Source organism: Adiantum capillus-veneris, chromosome 28 (assembly GCF_014529385.1).
Source record: "Adiantum capillus-veneris isolate H3 chromosome 28, ASM1452938v2, whole genome shotgun sequence".
In the NCBI taxonomy this organism is placed as follows: Eukaryota; Viridiplantae; Streptophyta; class Polypodiopsida; order Polypodiales; family Pteridaceae; genus Adiantum; species Adiantum capillus-veneris.
The window spans coordinates 29,037,376-29,054,846 of record NC_140958.1 but is presented as its reverse complement, the minus strand read 5'-3'; the positions used below and the strand labels follow the sequence as shown (position 1 = coordinate 29,054,846).

General features: G+C 43.0%; 1 protein-coding gene across 1 annotated transcript; it reads right to left on the bottom strand.

Moving 5' to 3' along the window:
- Positions 1-2,613: 2,613 nt before the first annotated feature.
- LOC147420222 (nucleoid-associated protein At2g24020, chloroplastic-like) lies at positions 2,614-11,854 on the bottom strand. Its single transcript, XM_086503847.1, has 7 exons — positions 11,700-11,854; positions 11,344-11,483; positions 3,529-3,629; positions 3,399-3,438; positions 3,221-3,292; positions 3,061-3,117; positions 2,614-2,917 (listed from the first exon to the last, which is right to left on the bottom strand). Exons 1-7 carry the CDS (start codon positions 11,749-11,751, stop codon positions 2,843-2,845), a joined length of 537 nt encoding a protein of 178 aa, XP_086359973.1. The 5' UTR covers positions 11,752-11,854; the 3' UTR covers positions 2,614-2,842.
- Positions 11,855-17,471: the final 5,617 nt, after the last annotated feature.

Sequence of the window (17,471 nt, the reverse complement as noted above, 5' to 3'; positions counted from 1 at the left end):
TTTGGAGGTTGTTAACTGCTTGTCAAGACGCCACCTTTAGCAACCCCCTCACCGATCTTTGAAAACGCACCAACTCGAATGGTGTTTCAAAACACAAGAGCACTAAGAGAGAAAATGTAGGGCCATCAAGCAAAATTTCAAAACACAGGTCACGGGCCTAAATAACAATACGATTATTGGGCTATTCACTTGAGATGCAACATGCACAAGCACAAGCACAAGCACTAGAGGGGGAGGGGAGGTCTTGGCTCACGAACAAGCAAAGGAATGCACATTCAAGGGAGGCACAAACTTGGTAGACTAGGGCGACATGTCGACCAAGGAAAATTGTTGGGCCATTAGAGTAAACATATACAGTTTATTATGTTTTGCACAACTATTTGGAATAATAATGTTATCATACCTTTTTCTCCTCGACTCTGCAGCATTTAATTCTTGCATTGTGCTTTTTTGCAATAAAAAGTCCTCTAAAAATGTATCCCTTTGCATTTTTTTAGTTTACATACATTGTGATTGGCAAGTTGAGTTATATTGAGCCAAGCTCATGAGCCTCTCCATGTCAAGTCAATAGCTTGCCTATCACAAAACGACCATAAAGCATTCAAAGATGTTTGCAACTCAAAAGTACTTATGTCCAATACACACTCGAAAACAAGTATATGTCAACATCGAACGGCAAGGGGAAGCAAGCTATACACTTACGCGAGGACTTCTTTGATTGAAGCTCACATCCTACAACACAATTAGTCATGCTTGGTGGGCCGTGTCCTGGGATTTTCTTTTTATCGCAGAAGTTTTTTTGTCATTGGAGGTAACAAAAATGTGTTTCTACAAAACATATATAAACCTTGACATCAACTATTGAATACAACATATGCTTAAAGTAATTTAAAGCCAAGTGATATCAAAATGCACAAGTGAAAGTAGAATAATTACCCTTTAAGTGAGAAGGTGCTGCATTTGAGCGTGCAAGGTTGAATACGATGTTTTGACAAGCTTCAACAAAAACTATGAGACTAGTTAAACTTTCCATCATGACATGAAGAAATGACACAAACTATAGAACACATCATGGGAGACCTTTCATGGCCATGTTCCGCACGCTTGCCATGTTCTTTGATTTGCAAAAGCTTGAGAAATGGGTGTGATGACAAGTGAATCTAACCCAAGCTTGGGATTATAGACAATTTGCTTAGCAAAACCTGGATCTACTACATAGTAGATTTTTTTAAAGGTTAAGGATGTCTCTATAATGTTGATGGCAACAACCTCTTTCCTTCTTCCTAGTGCTGCTCGGTGGGTGTGATGACAAGTGAATCTAACCCAAGCTTGGGATTATAGACAACCTGCTTAGCAAAACCTGGATCTACTACATAATAGATTTTATCAAAGGTTAAGGATGTCTCTGTAATGTTGATTGCAACCGCCTCTTTCCTTGTTCCTAGCGGTGCTGGGTCCAAAATTCTTGTCTTCATTTCTCTGGGAAGGGCATTATAATTAGAAGTATAATCAGATTTGGAACTTAGAGACCGAAGCCCTTCATTCTCTCATACAAGATATCGCACGCCATACTGACGTCGAACCCTATTTTTGGTGTAAACAATGAATTTATCTTAAAGAAAGAAGGAAGGGCATTATAACTAGAAGTATTTAACATCTGTCATTGACTTGAATCTTCATCAAAGGATTGGTTTTTGGGAGGCACCCTTGCTTATCAAAATTTAGAGACTTCTTGGTGTCTTTTCTGAAGGGCAGCTATCATTTCCACCCCTAATAATGGAACAAATACCCAAAAACAGGTAAATGCCCGTCAAAAAACAGTCCAGCTTCAAGGCACATGGACATTTTCAACATATGTCCGCTCCTAAGGAATTTAGCAGCTATTGGGACACAGATATAACCATTTGAGCGAAGTATGGCTTTAATTTATGCTTTCAAGTTTCTCCACATCATGAACTACAGGAATGAGCAGCTTCACCTGAAAAGAATCAAATATACTGCCACATGTGGCCAGCTTTTTTTCAAATTGACTATAAAGCAGCAATCAAACATAAAATTCAGAATGGGAGGGGTCAAAACTCATCCTCATCCAATCACCCCTCAACAGAAACTGCAGTATCATGGCTTAAAGTTACCAAGCTATAACAAAATAATGCAACTCCATGTCGAGTCAAACAAGCTGACCAACATGTAACTTGAAAAGGCTTCACAAAATAGTAGTGACCAACTAATTTACCCTGCGTACAGGCCAAGAACTGCCAGCACTAGCAATGCCAATGCCAGTAACATAAGTCACTTGACCTGACAACAAGACTCATACCTTGAAAAGAAAATGCCAAGCATCATATGCCTAAAATTTTTGAACCACTCTCTATTTTGGAAGGGAAAAGTTGAGACTCCAGTGACAGGCAGTCATAATTGTCAATCAGATCTGGTCTCTTAATGGTTTACCTTGTCATAATGGAAATATTCGAGTTTTCTCTGACAGATGAGAGGGTTGAGTTGCAAAAAGAACATGGTACATCCATAAATAATCCGTCATAGACATCATTTAACAAGATTTTGACTGTCAAGAGCCACTACGATTGGGGCCTCACCTTAACGGGCATTGAAAAAAACCCAACTACACTCTTAATTGAGACCGTTGTCAATAATAAATGGCAAAATGTTGGAAGAAATGCTAAATTGCTACAGATACCTCTCTTAAGCTAGCTAGCTTTGTCCCTCGAAAAGAATCAAATTTCTCGACACTTTCTTCTACTATCTTACGGGTGCACGCTTTCCCTCCATGCAAAATCTACATCCAGGGCCTTTGGTCCTGGGGCCAGAAAGTTGAACTTCCTCAACCCAATCCTCCACCCAAACCTGGGGGCATTCCCAGACTTTCTGCAAGGTTTTTCATTCGGTCTTTCATTGCCTACAACATACACCCACAACCTCATATACCAAGAGACATACACCCACAACCTCATATACTAAGAAACACACACTCAGAAGCTCATATACTAAGAACCATGCACCAAACAACCAAATCACGAGGAGCACAAATGAAAGCCTTACCTTCACACTTTTCTGATGGGCATCTTTGTAGGCTTCTGTCACCAAGGCCGAAACTTTCTGTCCAAAAAGTCACGTTCGTACCAACATATTGGTTTAGAGTCATCTCATTTCACCGACCACTTGAAAACACAAAGACCCAAACTATGATTTGTTTGCCTACCTCAGCTCCAAGCTCCATAGCAGCCTCAGTAATATCAATACGGACAGGTTCCTGATTGCCTGACAATGTCGCCTGTAAAAGCAAGACCAATTCAAATAACCAGATTCACCACAAAGTTATCCATATCACCCCAAACTCAAGATCTTAATATCAATATGCAAGCCAGACTTCAGCCTACCTTAATAAGCTCACCCTCACAATAGCCATCAAATTCAGCACTGCAATAGACACAATGAGAAGTCCATTAACTAACTGAAATGAAATAACACATGGCTACTTGTCAGCCAGCATACACAGTAGAGATCTACGCGGCAAGCTCCTTCTGCACACGGACAGCTTCGACTTGAACAACTTGCTGCGCTTTCCTCACAGTGTCATAAAGGCCTTGCATGTTGCCAAACAATCCGGCCTGCACAAAAAAATAGTCCAGCTTATCTTGAGAATGGGTACAGCAATAAAAGTCACCTTGAACACTGTCCTTTGGCCAGTTAAAGCGAGATACTGTTAACAATTGTAAATTATAAAAGCATCACTTCCAAAGCATGATAATTGATATGCACAAGGCTTAGGCTCTAGGAACTGTATATTAGAAGAGAAGTTTCGTACCTTGAGATCTTGCAGATGCTGGCAGGCTACAGCATTTTCATGGAATGCTTGCTGTGATGCATATCTTGTTATTTTCATGAGAGTTTACGTGCGAAAGATCCACTAAGCTCAAAGAAATATGGCCACTAGATGTCATTGACATAGTCACAAGAAACGTTCAGTATGTTTTGTCATTTCGTAGTTTCTATGAAGAAGAAACAAATAGGTTTCATTGAGTTCTAGCATCCAGACTTCAAAATGTCTCGAGCAGAGCATTAGTACATGCGTACATATCCATCACGTTAGCATTAAAGGCAAGGTTGTACCGTACGTACGTATGGATCCCATCCATACAACACGTCCGTACCAAACGGATAGGATCCATACGTTTATTTTTTGGAGTGGCCTGATTGCCCGCGTGAGTTTCCTTAAGTGGGGCGAAGGATTTTTCAGCCTCTTATGAAAGTTTGAAGCAGACGTTAGGCTAGAACCGACGAGTCTCTGCAAAGTGTGCACTATGAAGGTAGTGTAGAGAGGGCCTAACACCAATTTACAATTTAAAGTGTAGTCTTGGCAATGAGCATTGATCAATTGGCACTTTGTGGTATTGAAATTTAAGATAATTGTCAACGTACAAGTTGCAGGTAGGTAGGTCTCTACAATCAGCTATAGAGTAATAATGCCAAATTCCTACTTTTCTCTATTTTTTTAAAAGGTTTTTCTACCAATGGTATGTATCTTTACGTAATACGTACCCTAAACCTCAATCCATACAAGACTATGTACCTTAAGTACCAAATACATACTATATTTTACGTATGGTTCCATCTTTATTGAAGATGATTGGATTGTAAAATTTGCTAAAATCTGACCCGTACAAGTTATGCAATGAAAGATGTTGTAAGATGCCACGAGTCCTTGTTAGCTGCAAATATGTGTGTGCGAGTGTATGTGTCACAATTGTGACTATGTTAACAGCAATACATCTACTCCTAGTTGCAGATACGCGAAGTGCCATGCCAAGGACCCCTGCGCTTGGATGGTCACACCCCTTCGCCCAAGAGACGTGCCTCTTCGCCAAAAGCCACACTCCTTCGACGAATGGTCACACCCCTTCGCTCTACGGGTGCGACTCTTCGCCCAATGGTTGCAACTCTTCGCCGAAAGGATGTGTCTTTACGTCTTAAGTCGTGTCTCTTCACCAAGAGACGTGTCTTTTCATTTATGTCTCTTCGTCTCCTATATAAGGAGCCCTTGTATCACACAATCAATCAATCAAACACAGAGTCTTCTAAGTCTTGTCTTGAGTACAGATCAAGTTTCTTAAGTCTTAATCATGAGTTTACGTACTTAATTAAGGATAAGCATCTAAAATCCTCATAGTGGTATCAGAGCAAATTTTTTTCCCGGGCCTTTGGACTTGGCATCTCCCTAGCCTCGCCGTTGCCAACCCTACCCGCAACCCTCCCCTAGTGTGTTGTATGGAAGCAGCAGAAAGATGGACTACCTACCAACATATATGAGGTAACCCGAACTCTTCTCTTATTAAGTACATAAATATAAAAGAGACAAAGATGGGTGTGTATGGCATGCCTACTGAAAATATTGTCAGATGCCTCTTCGTCGAAAGGTGTCCCTTCGTGCCAAAAGGTAGCAACCCTTCGCTGGCAGGCACCCTTCCGCATCCCTGCTGAAATTCAGCAGCCTTGCACCTCTTGGATGAGAAGAGTTGCACCACTTGGCGTAGCACCCGTTGGTGCTACCTCATCACTGGCAAACCCTTTGGCGATACCCCTTCACAAGTGCACCCTTTCGCATCTTCTCCCACGCGTTTCAACCTTCAAGCGGCAGCAATTTCCCAAGCGACCCAAGTGGCAGCAATTTCCATACGCTGGCTGGGTTTTCTCTCTACGCGCTAGCTGGCCTTTATTTTTACGCTGGGCAGTTCACGATAGCAGCAAGTCAATTCAGTGCAAGGTTTTTTTTATTAAACTTACCCAGCCAAGCAAGTGATTTAAGTTGGCCGCCCAAGACCCAAATTTTTAACCCCATGTGAAAACACCCATATTTAAAAAAAAACTCCCATGTGAAAGCCTCTTCACATAAACTTACCTTTATAAAAATAAACAAAAAAAATTACGTTGCCTCTCCCTTGCTCTGCTCTGTGTGCACCTACTGCGCAAGATATTTCGCACACATGGCCGACGCGAACCACTACGCAGATATTTCCCGATGAAATTTTGCGGGTAAGTTTCCGTACTCAGAGTCCGAAGTAATACTTATTCCCGATACTCCAGAACCCGAACAATTGGCAGCACCCGAACCAAAGGTTATTATTATTCCGGATTCTCCGGCTCCAATTCCCAGAACCTGTTCCCGACCCAGAACTTACACCTATTCGAGAATTCCCTCTGAGGCGTAACCATGCCGAATTCTCAAGACGGAGGTGGTCAATCTGACAATGCCCTTACTCTTATCAAGGAGCAAATGACCACACTTTCCATAAGCCTCGCATCACTTCACACTCGCTTGGATGAGATGCACACGGAAAACACTTCTCGAAGTCGACCTGCTGATTCTCGAACTACAAATGCAGCATCTTCAACATCTTCTTCCGAAGCTTCAGTGGATGAACCGAACGAACCAGATCCAACTGAAGAGGTAGACAATCGCGAACTTCAATTACTTTATAAAATTTTTAATGCTGCACAGAAGAAGAAGCTTGATGTTAAACTGCCGGAACCGTACACTGGTCGCCGTGACAAGCGCGTGTTGGACCAATGGCTGTTCAAAATGGAGATTTACTTATCGAACACAGACTTGGTCGAGAGTAAAAAAGTTGCACTTGCTAGTTCTCTGCTCAAGGATACAGCATTTCTTTGGTGGCAACGACGGGTTGCTGATGGTAAACACACACCTTCTTGGGATAAATTCCGGCGTACTATTCGCAAGGCGTTCGAATCTGCCAAAGCGGATTTTCATGCCCGGTCCTCTCTTCGCCGCCTGAGCCAGACAGGTTCCTTGGCCGCTTACATCACAGAGTTCCAAAGACTAACTCTAGAGATAGAGAGCCTTAGTCCCTCTGATAAACTTCATAGCTTTATCGAACCCTACCTGAAGGACGATGTGCACAAATACAACCCTACCACTTTGGATGCTGCAATTGCCTATGTGGAGCGTCTTGGCGATAATCGACGCCCTACATGGAATTTTTTCCCTGATAACAGATCTTCAAACAACGCTCGCTTTTCACAGCGCGATCGCAGAGACAACTATAGCCAAAGTCAGCAACATCAGTCTCAGTTCAGACAGCAAGCAACGCAACTTTATTCAACTTCAAGGTTCTATTCCCAAGATCGACAATCTGAAAGCAGATCTTCTTCACATGTTCCTCCACTTGATCGTGGTAAAGGAAGTGATTTTTCTCAAGATCGGCATTCCAATACTCAGCAAGGCTCTTCGTCAAATGGATCTTCGACTTCAAAGAAGGAAGGATTATGTACAATTTGCAGTGGTGACCATAAATGGTATCAATGTCCAAAGAGACCAAATCCGGCTAATTCGAAAAGAAATTCCAACGCGTAAACATCATCGAATTTTAAACAACCAAATTCTGCTAAGGATAAAGGAAAATCTGTGGTCAATACGATTCGTGTCTCAGAGGATACGAGTATTCTTATGAAGCATGCTCAGTGCAATTCTTCAGTTTTGGAGCCTCTCTCAAAGCAAGTTTTGAGCCTTCTTGGAACACTCAATGGTCGCTCCATCAATGTTTTGGTGGACAGCGGATGTTCTAATAATTTCGTCAACACTCAGATAGTTCAACAACTTGGTTTACCAACTTAGAAGACATCTCACTTATATGATGTGGAATTAGCACATGGATCAATTTTGACTTGTGATCAGACAGTTCGACAGTTGCAGTTTGAGATTCAAACTTATACAGATCAACTGGATTTTGAAGTCATGCCTTTATCTTATTACGACATGATTCTTGGTCAACATTGGTTATTTCAATATGATCCAGCAATTAGCTTTCGAGGACATACTATCAACTTGTTCAAAGATGGACGTAAATTGACTTTACACGGGCTTTCTCATGCGCAAAGAGTGATTCAAGCCTCACGTGTACTAGTCAAACAGCATGATACAGTGGATTATGAAGAGAATATGACTTTCGATGCAGATACAGATATTATTATTGATGAATTTTTTAATTCATTAACTTTTCCTGAATCAATTGATGAAGACAAAGATAAAGATATAGTTGCAGATTCCGAGTCTGAAGACGACTATGCTTTCTTTGATTCTTTACTGGATGATAATATGCCAATTACAAGTCATGAAGTTACAGTTCTAGAAGATGATTCTAAAGAATTTTGGGATTTGTTATTGGAAGATGATTACAGTCTCAAACCAAAATCCTCTCCAGTGATTACTAAAGTTGAAGTTACCCTATCTGAAGAGTATCTTGAGAAGATTTCCTCTTCCCCAAATATTTCGCAGTTACTGAAAGATTTTGAACAAGAAATCTTACATCACGAGAAGGATTTTGAAGATCAACCTCTTGTTGCAGTCAACCTGATTAAGACAGATTCCTCAAAAAAGTCTTTGAACAATGCAATGATACGGGACTTAGCAGTCAAAGCAAAAAGGTTTCGCAAGAAGCAAAGGTTAAAGACAAAGACTTCAGATAACTCAAAGACTGAAGATTTTCGAAGATTCAATGCTTTTCCAGAGTTCTATCGACATCAGAAGTCATTTCTTTGACACGGGCTCTCATTTTAAATGGGAGGGAATGTCACGATTGTGACTATGTTAACAGCAATACATCTACTCCTAGTTGCAGATACGCGAAGTGCCATGCCAAGGAGGACCCCTGCGCTTGGATGGTCACAACCCTTCGCCCAAGAGACGTGCCTCTTCGTCAAAAGCCACACTCCTTCGACGAATGGTCGCACCCCTTCACTCTACGGGTGCGACTCTTCGCCCAATGGTTGCAGCTCTTCGCCGAAAGGATGTCTTTACGTCTTAAGTCGTGTCTCTTAACCAAGAGACGTGTCTTTTCATTTATGTCTCTTCGTCTCCTATATAAGGAGCCCTTGTATCACACAATCAATGAATCAAACACAGAGTCTTCTAAGTCTTGTCTTGAGTACAGTTCAAGTTTCTTAAGTCTTAATCATGAGTTTAAGTACTTAATTAAGGATTAGCATCTAGAATCCTCACAGTATGTTACAATATTTACTCTAGTTGTGTGTGTATGTGTGTGTGAGAGAGAGAGAGAGAGAGAGATTGTATTATCGTCCACGGAGGTCAAATATGACCCATGGGACCAGGTGCAAAACTTTACAACGACATGCTTATACATGAAGTTGAGGGTCCATCGGAGAAAAAAGAAAGGAACAAAACCTAAGGGGAAGCAATTGAGGGGAGAGCCCCTTTCGAAGTTCGAAACTCCTGGATGATAGTTTTACCACCTCGGTAGACTGCCCATTTACCTTGTTTGCGCGCTTCAGACATCTTCTTGAGCTCATCCTTTTTAATTTTGAGTTGATTCGTGGTCAACTCCTCAATAATCCAAAGCTTTGTTCCTTTGAGGAGGCGGGATTGACGTAAAAGCTTCACCCGCTCCTCTATGTCCTTGAAGGTAAGGACACAATGCTCGGGACACACATGTCGATGTGTATCATTGATCCAAGCGACGGTTTGATGTTGATTGGTTTAAGACTGTCGTTGAGTTTAGTAATTGCTTCTTCAAGGGTGTCCTCGACGGTGCACCACGTCGAGGGGAGCCCATTGATGTGGACCTTGAGGGCATTGTCTTCTTGAAGTCTTCGTTCTCAGAGCTCCTTTGTTACACAAGTCTTCACTTGGGCGATGGTTGTTGAATGAGCTTGGCTAACCTTTGGCTCAACCTCCTTTACCTTGTCGGTGGCGAGGTCAACCATAGAATTGAAGCATTCTTCTAACTTGCTGAGGGGAGATTTGAGTTCAAAGTTCTCTTCCAAGACTCGATCGAGAGTTGCTTGAAGCTGAGTAATTAGATCAAGTTTGCTAGGGGTTACTAGCACAGTTGCAAATCTCGATCGTGTTCTAGCAAGGGTCTTTGGAATAGTCATCCCTATGCTTGGGAAGGTCTATAAATCCGGGGAGAGCTCGATGCAAGAACCATTGAAGGGTTCATGAAAACAAAGAGGTGCAAAATCCAAAGAAACCTTTGGATTTGCTCAGGAAAGCATCATTCAAACAATATCGTGTGCCCCTCTGCATTGGGCCTTGACGACCTACTGCAGGCGGGCCTACAGAGGCGACGACTTGCTGCCGAAAGCAAGGACTATGGAGCGAGGCCACGACCTGCCGGTGGCTGCTGTGCTACCAACAAACGCCTTGACCTTGTCTATGGGCTTGTGTAGGGCAGGGCTGGATCCAAACGCCCTCCCACAGGGCCACCCCTTGCCCAGGGGAGGACAACCTCAAAGAAAAGCTCGCGAACCCTAACGAGAGAGAGAGAGAGAGAGAGAGAGAGAGAGTCATGATGCCTTCGTTTGTGTTACTCTGCATCAATATCACTAATAATGTGTGCCAAGCCCTAGACCAAAAGAAGGTTCCCAACCATAATAAGCAGCTGATAGCACTACGCATGATGTCCACCAGAAAACGGTCATACGTGGACAGCCAGCCAGTGTGTAGAGTCGAGCTCTAACTGTAGCTAAAAAAATGACCTATTTTGAAGTAAATGCTCTTTATATTTATCATCATAGTTTGGCACCTAAGTTTTTTAAAGTATAAAAATGAAATGTAGGCCTGCAGAATTACCAAAGAATGTCAATCATCCATTTCAGATCACATGCAGAAAACAAATTCTTTCTATTGCCCAAGTGCCGGGTATACTTGCTGTTCTCTTTTCCATTGTTAATCTACTTTGAATCCTTAACAATTTATAGGTATATAATATTCTTCAACACCTTGACTTAGCATCAACGATTCATTTCACCCTGCCTCAAATATCTTCAAAAACCACCATATTGACCTTACCCATTACCCTTTTCACACCGGCTCAAATGGATTTTCTCAAGACAAAAAGTACGAAGGTAACAGAGTAGCTTGTGCTTTACAGGTTTACATTCACTTGGCAATGCACAAGGCACTCCAACAAAAATATATAATGACAATCCACACTCAAACTTGTTCATCTCCAAAAGATTTTTAATTTGGGTCAGGAATTGTACATTCCCGATACTCAAAGCGATGCTCACATAATTGGGAAGTGTGAAAAACCGAAGGAGAAAAGTTTACTAGACCAAATCTCCGCAAATATATGCATTACAATGAAAGAACCAGAAAGAACCCTCATACTGCCACATCAACAAAGACCGTGATTTGAAAATATTCAAAATGCACCGTTCTCTCATAAGCTAAGCCTGCCTTTCCATTAGAGGTATAGAAGGAAGACAAAAAGTAACAACAAGTGTATGTTAAGTGACAACATTATCAGGAAAACCTTATTGGCATCTAGCAAAATGGTAAAGCGAAACCTTTTTCGAAGCCTCATCTGGATTTTCTGTATTTTCCTTTTTCCCACCGCCAAAAAGGGCTGTGACTTTCAAAGAGCTTTTCTGGATGTGGGAGCTCTGCGGGAGCTTTGCCGCAGACAAGGACGGAAAAGAAAGAGAGCCTACAAAATGAACGACCAGCGTCAACAGTTCAAACTCCAGCTCCACTACGCACTAGGAGCAAGGAGCACACATGAACAAACAAATGGGCGAGCGCACACACATAGAAATGAAAGCAACACGCAAATGAAATTTCCATAGCAAGAATGCTACAGAACTATGCAGACAAGCTCGCCATAGATGAAAGCAGCAAACAAGAATCACGACATAAGGGTTACCGTAGTGAGAATGCTGCAGAACTTGTGCCGATGATGCAGACAAGCTCGCCATCGCCGGTGGTGTTACGACAGATACCTCGCTCCAGCTGTACTATCCCTATGGCATTATCGTTTCGAGGACTCGCAATCTCTTGAAGCATTAGACATTACACATTCACATTCACATTAGTCCAAGGAAGACTGCAGCGAATCACTCTGATACACATGGCGAAGCGATTGGATCCTTTGTTACCCCACATGCCAGGGCAAGTCTCTAAAAAAAATTATTTTTGCAAATCCTTCTGATTGAGATTTGACTAGGTAATATCCATATTAATTTCAATTTTTTTGGTAAAATTTTGTTCCTCGTGCAAATTTGAGAGAGTAATTTTTGGGGTTGGAGTCTTTGGAAAAAGCCAATATATACTTTCCCAAGCCATCTTCCACACGCAGTTTGGGTCGTTAGGCCTAAGCCATCATGATCTTAAAATTGGGACTTAAGGTTGCCCAACCCACCCCACCCCACCCCTCCTTTTCACAGGTGGACCAATCATCACAATGGCCTAAATTGAGACAGTTTGGATTGCACAACGATCTCTGATATCCATGCTTATTTGTTGTGTTGACTCACGCCCAAGAAGTCGCCTCCATGTTTCGACCTACCCACCCAACTCACAATTTGTGCTTCACCTGTCCAACCAATTGCATGGCACTACAACCTACACTTGCTTGCTTTTTCATAGTTGTGTGTGAATGACACACTCGACAGTCCAAGAGTCCTATCGTGGTGGAAAAGGGTGCAAGTAGCTATCTGCAGTATGAACAAAGCTTAAGCTTACCAATCGCATTTAAAAGGCTACGCCCTACACCAAGATATCGTGCAATCTGCAACTTTTGTAGCATGAAGTTTCAACGTGAAGCACTGAAAGTTTCAACCCTAAGAAACCTAAAAATATGACACCTCGAAGTTGTAAATAGATGAGCTTAATTACCTAGGCTGGAAAACCACAAAAATGAACAATCTTCTTGGAAAGTTTTGAGCATAGACAAAAAGTTTAGACTAGTCTATACATACTTATTGACAATGTTTGGGACATTTCTTACGTAAAGTGTCCTATGGGGTGTTTTTCATGTTGTAAAATAGAAGAGGCTTTGGATAAAGCTAATCTATCTTTTTCCAAGCCTTGTGCCATGGACAATTTCAAAAAAGATCTCGCAGGCCTACTGGGTCATCAGGCCTAAGCCATCCACAATAGCCTAAATTGAGATAGTTTGGATTGCACAACAATCTGTGTTTTTGGGCTTCAAGCGTCGTTTGAGTGGTTTGCACTAAGTTTTGGTGATATTATGTCTGTACAACTTCCATATCACGAGTTAGGTAGTTCTTCCATTTTGTTTCCATTGTCTTGCCTGCTTGAAAAGCTTCAAGGACTGCATTGATGGGTTTGTAAAATTTATCTACCAATACTAAACCTCTCGATTTCGTCTTTGGTTCCTTGAATTTAGTCGACTTTGACTTCATTCTTTCCTCGAACAACCTCTGAGCTTTCTCTTCAAGTTCTCTCCATTGTTTCTATCTCCTAAGCTCGTAGTGTTGTTGTTAACCCTCACGGCACACGGACACCTGATCACCTACGACGGAAATGTATTATGTATTTGGTAGAGTCAGGTACCGGGCTTGTCGGACCAATAGGGAAAGGTAGAGTGATCGCCGATGAGAGGCGCACTTTAACTTGGACATTCAAGGGATTAGTTGGTTAAGCATGGGCGCCCAAGTGTGAATGGGGTGAGCTCCTATAAAAGCCAACTAAACCTAATTTTTACTCATTCTCTCATTTGTGCAATTGAAGAGTGCTCTTGCTCCATCTCCATCTTCTTCTTCTTCACCTCCTTGTGTGTGTGTGTGTGAGAGAGAGAGAGAGGGAGAGTGTGTGTGCGATCGAGCATTACGAAGGCACGACGGCGGCGAAGCGGTTGAGCGCGGCACGACTGCAGCTTCTTCTTCATCGCGGCGAGGAATCCACCACGAAGGCGAGCGTAGAGCGGTGAGTGACACACCCTTTGTTTTCTTGAGCTTGCTAGTTTAGGCTTGTTGTGTGCTTGGAGCCGTTTGTGGCTCGCATACGGTGTATTGGCAAGTCCCTTGCTTCGACAGTGCGGCAAGGAGCGCACATTTTTGGCGCCGCTGTCGGGGATATGCCCTACACTAAGCTCGGTTAGCACTTTACGCTTCCTTGTGGTGCAATTTGTATCATAGGAAAGGGCAGGGAAGGAGTGTGTGGAGATTTCTGTTTTTTGCGTTTTCTGCAATTGCTGTCAAGTTTCAATTTCTGCTATTGTCTGCGTTTTTTCAATTTCTGCAATTTCAAGTTCGGCGTTTTCAATTTCTGTCAAGTTCTGCAATTTCTGCGTTTTTCTGCATTTTCTGCATTTTCAGCAATTTCTGTGCATTTTCTGCGTTTTCTGCATTTTCTGCGTTTTTCTGCCAGTTTTCTGCAATTTCTGTTTTTTTGCGTTTTTCTGCATTTTTTTAATTGCTGCGTTTTTCTGCATCAAAAAAAACAAAAACAAAAAAAATAATTTTTCGGGAAAAAAAAAAGTTTTTTGAGAAAAAAAAAAATTTCGAAAAAAAAAAATAAAAAATAAATTCGGAAATAAAAAACGCGAGCGAGTGGGTGGCGAAATTTTTCAAAAATAAAAAACACGACTCTCAAAACGTACGGGTTGGTTTGTATAAAAGGTAGATCGGGATCGGGATCATTTTCCCAAGCCCAAGCCCAAGCCCAAGCCCAGGCCTCAGTCCTCAATCTTATGATATATACTAGACTCACTCTTATATATATACCCTACTCCCTCAAGAGAGAATGAGAGCATGTGGGACAAGTCCTCCACTCTCCTCCTTTCTCTTCCCACTTGCACCCTTAGACTTTCTAGTTTGGGCCTAGTTCCCTACTGGAAATTGACAGTTTTAGGGATTCCGAGGGCATAGAGTGACCAAACGGAGGGCTGTAAAGCACGGCACGACCCTCTGACCGATACGCTCGTTTTGAGCTATCACACAGCCCATTCCACGACACGCTCAAAAAAATCTAGCAAAAAAACAAACAAAAGACACGCTAAAAACTAGTCACAAGGCCTCCTAAAGCAGCTTTTTGACACCTTAGGGTATCAAAAGCACATGCACTTATGCTCTGGGCGGGTGCTAGAACACGAGCATATTGAGGGTGCCTCTGTTCATACGGACACCCATTACCCATCCACGATAGGATCTAGACCCTCAGCGGGGACACAAGGTAGCACCACCCAAGACCCTAAAATAGCCGCTAGTGATTCCTCCTCCGACTCAGAAATCATGGAAGCATACCCTACCCAAAACACTGAGAGAGAAGGCCATGCACCTTCCGAAGCTCCACAGCCTAGTACTAGTATGTTTAGCCGTTTCATGGAAACGTTAGGTAGAGCTACTCGCTCGGAACCTGATGCAAATGAAGCACACGAAGGGGGTGGGGAAGTGGACTCTCCTTTCACATCGCACGTGGACCCCACACCCCCAAAGAGTGTCCATGTGGATATCCTACCAACTTCTTACCAAGAAGGCCCTGTTGAGCTGCCTCCTTCAGAAGTTCCCTCTAGAGTACCGTTGGTGGCAAGTAAAACCACGGGGAGCAACATTGCTTCTACCTCACAAGAAACCGTTAACACGTCGACTCTAGAAGGATTGTTCATTAATGATCATTGGACATACGAACCTCCACACTGAGGTGTTGACGGATCTACACTCTGGCCACGCCTACCATGTAGGATGGATAGAGATTGTACAATCCACCTCTAGTGCCACGAGCATCGAAGATCAACAGAAAATGATCTGTAATGTTATCCATGGCATTATTCAATCAGAAAGGCAAAACCGAGGGGTAAATATACTCTCAATGGCCCCATGAGATTTCTGGATACGAGCAAGGCTCAACAGCCTACTCTATCACAAATGGAGACTCCTCTAATGAGCCCCATGGACCCATCTTACGTCATTTCACCTGGGGTCTCTATGCAATCTGAGCCTCCGAGCGAAAACTTTAGCTTCCCTAACTTGGCTCAACCCTCTATTAAGGAAAACACAGTGCTCACTCCAGGGATAAGCCTGACAGAGAATGTACCGATGACATCTACGGTTAGCGCAGTGCCACTACCTAGTGTCGTAGTACCTAATATGGGGCCTCGACCATATGTGCCTCTAGCCCCTTATGCACACATGGCCCCCACACCTCCAATTGTACCACTTGCTTATGCTCCTCGAGTGCCGCTCCCTAGCTCTTATCCGAGTGGACCTATGACCCGGTTATGTTTCATATCCTGCATCATCCACACATATGCCAAGACCGGTACCCGTTCCTCTCCCACATATGATTCCAAGAGTACCTCCACCGGCCCTGCCTCCTCACATAGGTGACTTGGCAGCGTTTGCTCAAACCATAGGTCGATCTATCGCGGAAAATATGCGTCATGCATCTGATAGAGAGCCTAGAAGTAAGGCAGTACAAATTGCCAAACTCACGCAAAAATTCAATGGGGACGAAGATGCTAGGAAACACATTGAAGTGTTTGAACAAGTATGTGATTCCTTAGGGGAACGCAACGAACTACATAAGTGCAATGCCTTAAGCTTGACATTAAGTGGGAGGCTGGAGATTGGTATAGGACCCTAAGGGTGGACGAGAAAACAATCTACCCTACCCTTCGAAGGTTGTTTCTAAAGGAGTACATACGAGAAGGGTGTGCTTTGGGGTGTAGCATCTCAGCTACAGAAGGCCGAACGTAAGGAAGGAGAGTCAGTAAGGGACTTCATTAGTCGTCTAAAGCACTTAAACTCTCGCTGCCCTGTAAATGAGCGCTTCAACAATAACCAACTGCTTGATCGATTCATTCGAGGGTTGAGGAATGAAGGAATCTATAATGGACTAGTGATTAGAGGTATCACAACCTGGGAAGATGTCACTGCCAATGCAATCCAATTAGAGGACAACTTGATGATAGCAGGCATGAGGGTGTCTACTGACACGAGATCCACTAGCTCACAAGCCATTGAGTATGAACCCATGACTGCAAAGCCCATTGCCAATGAGCCAAAGGTATTTGAGACATTCTTGACAGACCTCACCAAGGCAATCCAAGAGTCTCTTAAGGATAATCGACCCCCTCAAAATAGTCACATGTATCCAAGAAGGGAGCAACAATGGTGTTCCATTTGCTTAGGTCCACATAGCACTAGTGAGTGCCCTACGTTTAGAGTAAAATTTAATGGAACTTGCAACGCATGTGGTAGGTATGGTCACCAAGCTAAGGATTGTTTAATGATCAAACGTATGATGGCAAATAGACCACCTGTAGCCTGGACGGATGCGCTCGAGCTCCTGTATTGATGCCTGCTCCACTGTTGAGCAACTACCGCAACACATGGTCCCTAGATCTCAAAATGTTGTACAAGCTACACCGCTACCACCTCCTGTGCTAGGACCGCAGACCCCCGCATCCAAGAGTCGCCCCTATGAACCAAGTGGGTTGCGAGCCATCAAACGCTTATGCAGATGGTTGTGAGGAGGAAATAGACACTAGTATTGCCTACGGACTTGATACATTGGAAGAGTGTCCTATATACTACATGGAAGATTGTTGGGGACAAGTCAAGCCGGTTTATCAAGCTGCTGCTCTCGCATCCAGAGGTCAAAATATCAACACCCAGGCTAGGAGGCCACCTCTTCAATGCTACGAGTGTGGTGGACCACATCGAGTAGCGGA